The sequence below is a fragment of the Triticum aestivum genome, chromosome 4B (genome assembly GCF_018294505.1).
Source record: "Triticum aestivum cultivar Chinese Spring chromosome 4B, IWGSC CS RefSeq v2.1, whole genome shotgun sequence".
Classification (NCBI taxonomy): domain Eukaryota; kingdom Viridiplantae; phylum Streptophyta; class Magnoliopsida; order Poales; family Poaceae; genus Triticum; species Triticum aestivum.
The window spans coordinates 273,669,782-273,677,642 of NC_057804.1; the positions used below are offsets into that span (position 1 = coordinate 273,669,782).

Below are 7,861 nucleotides of genomic sequence, written 5' to 3' on the forward strand. Positions count from 1 at the left end.
AAAAAAAACACATTATCCACAGACACCACTCCCCCTGAGCTCGCTCGCACGCCGCGGCCGGGTAACACCACCACCGGGCACCATGGCCTCCTCCTTCCTCTCCCTACGGCTCCCTACCCCCTCCCCGCCCACCGCGACGTCGTCCCCGTTCTTCCCGAATCCCCTAGTCCGGTCCGGAAGGTGCAGTCCGCTGTCCTCTACCCTCGTGGCGCGTGTTGCCGGGCCGGCGGCGGGGGCTCCGTCGCCGTTGTTCAACCCGAGGGGCGACCCGTTCCTATCCACGCTAGCAGCTGCTTCTCCAGAGCAGCTCGCGGCAGCTGCGGGTGGCGAACGCCGCGGCGAGGACCACCTGCCGTTCCTCGAGATCTTCCAGAACGCCAAGCTCATGTCCTCGCCCGCGCAGGTGATTTATTGCTTTCGCGCTCACTTTCGTCGTGCTTGTACGTGCAGCGGTAATGGAGCTGCGGTAGTATGATACGATGCTGGTCTCAACACACATAAAAATGGAAGAAAGAAGAAGCTGAAATTGAAACTTGGTGCTCATTTGGGGGGCTATACTACGTGCAAACCATTTCTTGGATTGTTTTTCCTTTCCATTTTGTTAGTGGTTGTCAGAATTATGTGATCCATGTCTTAAGCCGTAACACATGTCAAGGCTCTGCTCAGTGCCTGCTAACATGTGTTAATTAGGTTGCTATCCCCATTGAAATAATAACTTACTAGCAAAACATATATCTACTATGTGATTATACGAACTTACTCAGACGAGTAGTACCCATATCATGTTGGACACTGAGGTTCCAATCTGTGAATCTGCTTCCTTGCATATAAATGCCTTTGTGCTTTACTTCTGAAATTGCTAAAGTTTACATATGCGGACCTTGATCTTTGATATGTAGGAGTTTATTGCAAACTGTGCTCCGCTTAACTGCAATTGTCAAATTGGCAGGTGGAACGTTCTAGCAGCTCTTACAGTCAGCACAGTCCTAGAAGGCCTCCCCCGGATTTGCCGTCGTTGCTTCTACATGGCCGGATTGTTTATATTGGCATGCCGGTATGAATTGGCACCAAGGTTCAGTAGGAAAGCCTTTTGTGGTATTCTTCTATTTTGAATTTGTGGATTCCAAATATGTTGGTAAGTATGTATGAGTGAATCAACTAGCCTGGATAAAATATAAATAATTTGATGTAATGTTATATCCTGAGCTATCAGACAGACACAAACCACTGTTGTAATAGATGTGAGGAACTGACCTTTACCAGCTCATGCTATGTATTTTATCTCCTGCATACGTCAAAAATAAAAGGACAGACTGCAATACTACGAGCCCTGTTTGGCAAAGCCCGTCAGGCAGTCACCAATGCACTGATTATAGACTATAGAGTTTAACAAAGTTTTGCTCCTCACTAGCCTGTTGTCTTAATTCTTACCGTCATTCAGTATTGACAAATTTAATTTACAATTTGAATAGGTTATTAACTTTTATATTGCTTAATCAGGCATAAGGTTGGGATTTGCTACCTCTGTATCTCTGATTTTGTTATAATTTGTACACTTAACCTATTATTTTGCAAATGTTCTCCTGATTTTCTGTAATGGCGCTAGTGCGATACAGATCTCACTGCTGCCAGTATAGAGGACATGTTAAATCAAATGTCCCTTTTGTTAAATTAGATACTTATGATCCCAGGATACATATTTCTCGTAGCATAGTTTCTTCCATGTACCCAATATCCAGTAGTGGCCCTGAAGGCAACATTTCGTGCATTCACTCACAGTTTGACCCTCTACTTTTTCCACATTACTGTGGAAAAGAATATTCATTAGTTTGCACTATGTGGATGTTGTCTCACTTCCCTTGTATGTTGAACTGCTCTTGAATTGCCTTTCTTAATGTAGTTTGCTAAATCCTGTGATTTGATGCTAGGTCGACGTCTGTTTTCAGTGTACTTGAAAATCCTGCAGGTGTTCAAATGGTAGCTTTATCATAGATGCTTAGCAAATTGTTGTTGTAGAACATGCTATAATATATGTTATTATGAGACTGTCAGAATTAATCCTCCTGAGATTATCTCTTCTTGCTTTGGTAGTTGGTGCCAGCAGTTACCGAGCTTATTGTTGCCCAGTTGATGTACCTTGATTGGATGAATAGTAGTGAGCCTGCATATATATACATCAACTCAACAGGAACGGCTCGTGATGATGGTGAACCAGTAAGCAAGTTTATCTTCTTCAGTTCATGATTCATTGTCATGTGTGCTCTCTAATATTGTGATTAAGTATCTTATTTAATATGGCTTACTTATGCCATGATAAATGTGACAAATTATGACGACTCGTGTTGCGTTATTATTCATCGCCATGATGGTCAATGTTCTTAGTGAAGTTCCTTAAATATATTAGGTTGGAATGGAGACGGAAGGTTTTGCTATCTATGATGCCATGATGCGGATGAAAACTGAGGTACCATATTTTGCATTTACTGCATGTGCTTTAGCAGTTTAATATATTTTTTTTTCGAGAAAACGCAAAGGACTCTTTGCATTTCATTTCATTGAAAAGATGAGAAGATACAATCCTCCTAGGAGGTGGTGGTTACATGGATTGGCAACCTATCAGTGTACATCCCAGTTAGTGGGGAGGACTACCCTGAGACCCAAAGCGCCAGCTTGTGCCCAACATTTGGCTTCGGCCTTAATCCTATCTACGAGTGCGGTAACCGAGGGGCGCGCGTTCTCGAAGACGCACTCGTTGCGTTGTTTCCAAATCATCTAAGGGACGAGCATGGCGATGGATTGCAGGCCTTTCCGTAGCGCGTGTGGGGTCTGCCCTTTCGTTCGTTGCCACCAGTCCGTGAGGGTGGGCTCGTTGCTTGGCGGTTGAGAAGGTATCCTCGCCCAAGCCAGCACGTCGTGCCAGACCTGCCGCGTAAACGGGCATTCTAGGAGCAGGTGCCGCATCGACTCTGGGGCCTGATCACAAAGGAGGCATCGTGGGTGGTGCTGTAGGCCGCGACGGGCGAGTCGATCCGCCGTCCAACACCGGTCCTGGCTAGCCAACCAGTGAAAGAAATGGACACGGCACGGTGCCCAGCTCTTCCAGGTAAGCTTCCAGGAAGGGCATTTCATGGATCCATGGAAGGTTGCAGCGTAGCATGACCGTGCCGTGTAGGTGCCACTAGCCGTCCATCTCCAGAGCATGCGGTCAGGCCGGTTTGATAGGCTGATGTGCTGCACTGCCTGCCAAAGTCTGAGATATTGGCCAATCTCATGGATCCCTATCACTCCTTGAATGTCACGAGCCCAGACATTGCCGGCTAGGCTGGCGGCCACCGTTCTTGACTTGCGTCGCCGTTTGGGAATGCATTGGTAGAGTGCCGGTGCGAGTTCACGCACGGACTGACCGTTTAGCCATCGGTCATCCCAAAACAGCGCCGTCTGTCCATCGCCGAGCTCCATGATCGTCGAAGCGAAGAACAACGCACGCTCCTCGCGAGAAAACTGGAGGTCGAGGCCTCGCCATGCGCGGTCGTCGTCCGTGTGGGAGAGCCACATCCAGCGCAGGCGCAGCGCTAGGCCAGCACGCTCCAGATCCTGGACCCCGAGTCCGCCGTACTCGAGCGGGCGGCACACACGTCGCCAGTTGACGTGGCAGTGTCCGCCATTGGCAGCAGCGCGCCCAGCCCACAAGAAGCCGCACTGGATCTTTTCGAGCTGTCTCAATGTCTTCTTGGGCGGCGCGAACGCGAGCAGTTGATGTATCGGGATCGCGGCAAGCACGGATTTGACCAGAGCCAGCCGCCCGGTTTTGTTCATGAGCCATGCTTTCCATGTGGGGAGCCGAGCAGCCACCGAGTCGACGAGTGGTTGTAGTTGGGCAGCTGAGGGACGGCGTAGCGTGAGAGGGATGCCAAGATAAGTAATGGGCAGCTCCGCTTTCGCGCATCCCACCTGATCAATTGTTGCATCCGCCTCGGGGTCGCCATTGAAGGTGGTGGCGGAGCTTTTGGCATAGTTCACTCGGAGGCCGCTAGCTTCGCTGAATATGGCCAGGATCGCACGGACGGCCTCCACGTCGCCTTGCGTGGCGTGGCAGAATAGCATCACGTCGTCGGCGTACAGGGATATGGCCAGAATGTCTCGTCGGGGGTGCAGCCGCTGCAACTTATTTATTTTTCTGTTCTAATCTTCCAGAAAGTATTATGGTTTGCTAGTGACCAATAACCACATAGAATGGCCATTTTGTTAATGAATAGTCTTTGATCACTTTTTGAAAACTATCTGGAACATGTTAAAGATGAAGCGGCTTTGTCTCATTATTTATGCATATATTCAGCAAGAAGTTGGTTCTAATATATAACTGGCCACTTATTCGTACTGATGTTTGGCAAAATATTAGGTGCAACCACGCTTAAGGTGTGATAGTTCAAACTGGCATCAAATTAACATGATTATGCTGGTTTTTATGTCTTCGAAGTGTCTTAGAAGCAACAGAACATATCTTTGATGTATTAGAATCATTTCGCCTGTGTACTCTCATGGTGGGTTGCACCTCTATGTTCCCCTGATGTTTTGAACTGGGCAAAAAATCATTGACATAATATTAGGATGAGCTGTCTGTGTTTGTAGAATTGACCGCTAGTGTTTTTTGTACTCTGTAAATTCTGTAGACACTAACTTGATGGATCTACTATTTGCTCTGTAGGTTCACACACTTTGTATAGGAGCTGCAGCAGGTCATGCCTGCCTTGTCCTTGCAGCAGGGAAGAAAGGCAAACGATATATGTTTCCCCATGCCAAAGGTAGTAAAGTGGAGGGACTATGGATCAGATTTTCTGTTGGTTGATTCTTGCTAACAACAGAAAATGTACTTTCATGTCAGCTTTGATTCAGCAACCTCGTATTCCTTCATATGGGATGATGCAAGCTTCTGATGTTGTTATTCGTGCGAAAGAGGTAGGAGCTGTGATTTCATTTATAATTAGCTTGTGCTCTTGAATCAAACATGTATGCTAGCAACCGCTGTCTGATCATGTGATTAAGCATTTAGGCCCCCTTTGTTTGGGCTACAGATTCTTGAGAATCAGCTGTGGCTTGGATTCCTAAAATCAGGTACAGCTACAGATTTTGAGAATCCAAATCTGACTCTTTGTTTACCCTGGTTTTGAAAAACTGAAAATGTTGTGAAGTGTCTACAATGCCCCTAATGTGTGGAGTGCAGGACGCTGTAGAGGGTCGGTGTATGCAGAAATCCGCCAGGGGGGGGGGGTGTGGCGTCGCTGGTAGAGCTCGTGGGCAGCGGCGGAGCTTCATGGCCAGAATACGGGGGCGGGAGGATTCGCCCGTCCTGTAGCTGACGGGGCTGGCATACGCGGAGATCAGGGACGGCGCGGTACTCGTGGGCAGTGGCGGAGACGCAGCTTGGTGACTGGAATACGCGGAGGGACGGGCATGGGGGCGTCAGATCCGCGCATCCTGGAGCCAACGGGGCAAAGGTGGTGGCGGTGGCCGGAATACAGGCTTTTGTTCGGGTGAGAAAGAACGAGGGTTGAGGAGAACCTGTCAGTGGGGAGATTTGAGTGAGGGGAGGAGTGGCAATCCTGCTGTAATAACGGGGACAACCTTGTCTGGACTTTAACTTGGGTAAGTGGCCGCTCGGGAATCGCCCGAATCACCAGATTCGCACCTTCCGGCTTGGACGTGCCTGGTAGTTAATTTCCAGAAGTGATTCTAGGAAGCTGGGGTGAGAATCTGTGTGTTTGTTTTAGTTTCTGATTTTGTGACGCCTAGAATCTGGAATCTGCAGCTGAAGCTCAAACAAAGGCCACCTTAGTTTCATTAAAATGGCAGCCCGGTGCACGTAGCTCCCGCTTGTGCAGGGTCCGGGGAAGGGCCCCACCACTTTGGGTCTTTTGTTACTTTTATTACTTCCGTAAAAGAAACATGGAAGGTTTGAATATCTCAACAATGAAATATGAATCCAATCAATGTTGATGTGGTCATGCAATTATTGCCTGTGCCATTAATTTGTGGAATTTAAACCATTTGCTAAGTCAGGAGAGATGATGATTTTTTATTATTATCTGGTTCCTGGTATGGTAATATATGCTCCTCCTCATAAAGTTATATCATTTCCCAGAGTCATGGTTCATCTTGAGTCGAGAATCAATTAATACCTCTTGTTGCTTATTGTAGGTAGTGCACAACAGGAATACCCTGGTCAAACTTTTAGCAAGGCACACTGGAAATGTACGTACAACTTGTAATCATTTACTTGTACAGATCTTTATTTTTTCCTTTTTTCAGTTGGGATATAACAGTTCTTTATCAGCCACCGGAGAAAATAGATAAGGTGATGAGAGGACCATTTTATATGGACTCTTTGAAAGCCAAGGAGTTTGGGGTAATTGACAAGGTATTTTAATCTCTTTATCCAAGGCAACATAAGCAACCTTAGTTTCTGGTGCGGTGCACTCTTCCAGTCAACGTCCAGTTTGGGCACCAAATTAACATGAAAATTTCTGGAGAAGCAAACGTTGATGTGCCATGTAGAGTTTCCAGTAAAATATACAATTCAGTGAATAATGAATTTGAACTCGAAGCTTTTCACAGGTATTATTAGGTAGAGTACGTTAAGAATTACATATAGTTGGATGAGTGCACCAACAAGGGTGACCTGATAGCATGAGTTTGGAGTGTTACTTTTTATTTATTGTTTAGGCACGATAGTAAGATTGCACATTGTATTATTATGGACTTTCTGAGTTGCACATGGGATGGTAGCGGGGCTGCATGGAGTCTTGCTCTAGGAAAATGAGCAAATACTTAATGTTGTATGATGTCAGATCCTTTGGCGCGGTCAGGAGAAGTACATGTCTGACATGCTCTCCCCTGAGGATTGGGACAAGGTTGCTGGAGTCAGAGGCCCCGGTGGAATGTGAAGTTGTGCACTGGAACTCGAATACTTAGTAAGATTTTCCACTGTGCAATTGCTGGGCATTATATTTGCGTTCATTTCATTTCAACCCTACGTAAGATGTTTTGTGTATAATTGTTGTGAGGTTTGACAATGTGCAGGTTAGGTCTTTGAGCTCGCAGTCGCAGGGGTTGAACGAACAATCTTGCCTGTTGACAGGTTGTCAGAGCCGAGGGTACCTGTTGTACGGACTATGGAGAAGCTAGATTAGAACTTGGACGATCATGTTAGTGCGTATGCTCCCGGGATTGGAGCTAGCGAGTGTTTTGGGTGGAGCTATTGTTGTTAGTCCGATCGTTTGCCAGTCCAGGTTTTGGTACTCTGCTCACTGTAGGTGCATAGTGTACACCGGAGTTAAAAGCAAAAAACAACCACATTTGAGGCTTCGTTTGCGAAAAAATACCTAGTCCCTAACTTTTTGCAAATGCCACCGCGTTTCTGGTTATCTTTTTGTAGAAGGCATTGATTGCTCGATTTATTGCGTTTGATCACTTCTGACAAGTAGGGCCCCATTGTAAGGAGCTAATTTGGCAAAGAAATTGCATACACACCCTTGTATCAAAAAAGAAAAAGCAATCAAGCCCTCCCCTTCGTGTGGACAACTACCTCCTCCCTTCTCGCCGTACTGGCCGTTGCAGGTACTGGCCGTTGCAGGTCCTCGTCAGGAGCGCCGGCACCTGTTGCGCGCACCTGTCGTTGCCTGGCTTTGGGGTTCCTGAGGCGGCCTAGGTGGTGTTGGCGAGCACGGACGCGTGGTGATGGTGATGGCGCATAGGTCGTAGAGGTTGGCGGTGGGGCTATCAGGCTTCGCGACGAGGGTGGCGTTGCAGATGGACTGCACAGGCCGCGCATCACCAGTTCCGGTGGCACGACTTCCCTCCTCCC

The 7,861-nt window shown here is 47.3% G+C and overlaps 1 protein-coding gene across 2 annotated transcripts; it reads left to right on the forward strand.

Moving 5' to 3' along the window:
• On the forward strand, positions 1-7,401 carry LOC123091978 (ATP-dependent Clp protease proteolytic subunit-related protein 3, chloroplastic). 2 transcript variants are annotated; one of them, XM_044513614.1, is made up of 10 exons: positions 1-403; positions 950-1,054; positions 2,092-2,214; positions 2,405-2,464; positions 4,706-4,802; positions 4,883-4,956; positions 6,196-6,249; positions 6,332-6,415; positions 6,846-6,968; positions 7,078-7,401. In XM_044513614.1, the coding sequence occupies exons 1-9, from the start codon at positions 83-85 to the stop codon at positions 6,939-6,941; spliced, it is 1,014 nt and encodes a 337-aa protein (XP_044369549.1). In that variant the 5' UTR covers positions 1-82; the 3' UTR covers positions 6,942-6,968; positions 7,078-7,401. The 2 variants fall into 2 exon arrangements, with proteins under 2 accessions (XP_044369549.1, XP_044369550.1); XM_044513615.1 differs by lacking the exon at positions 6,332-6,415.
• The last annotated feature ends 460 nt before the right edge of the window (positions 7,402-7,861 follow it).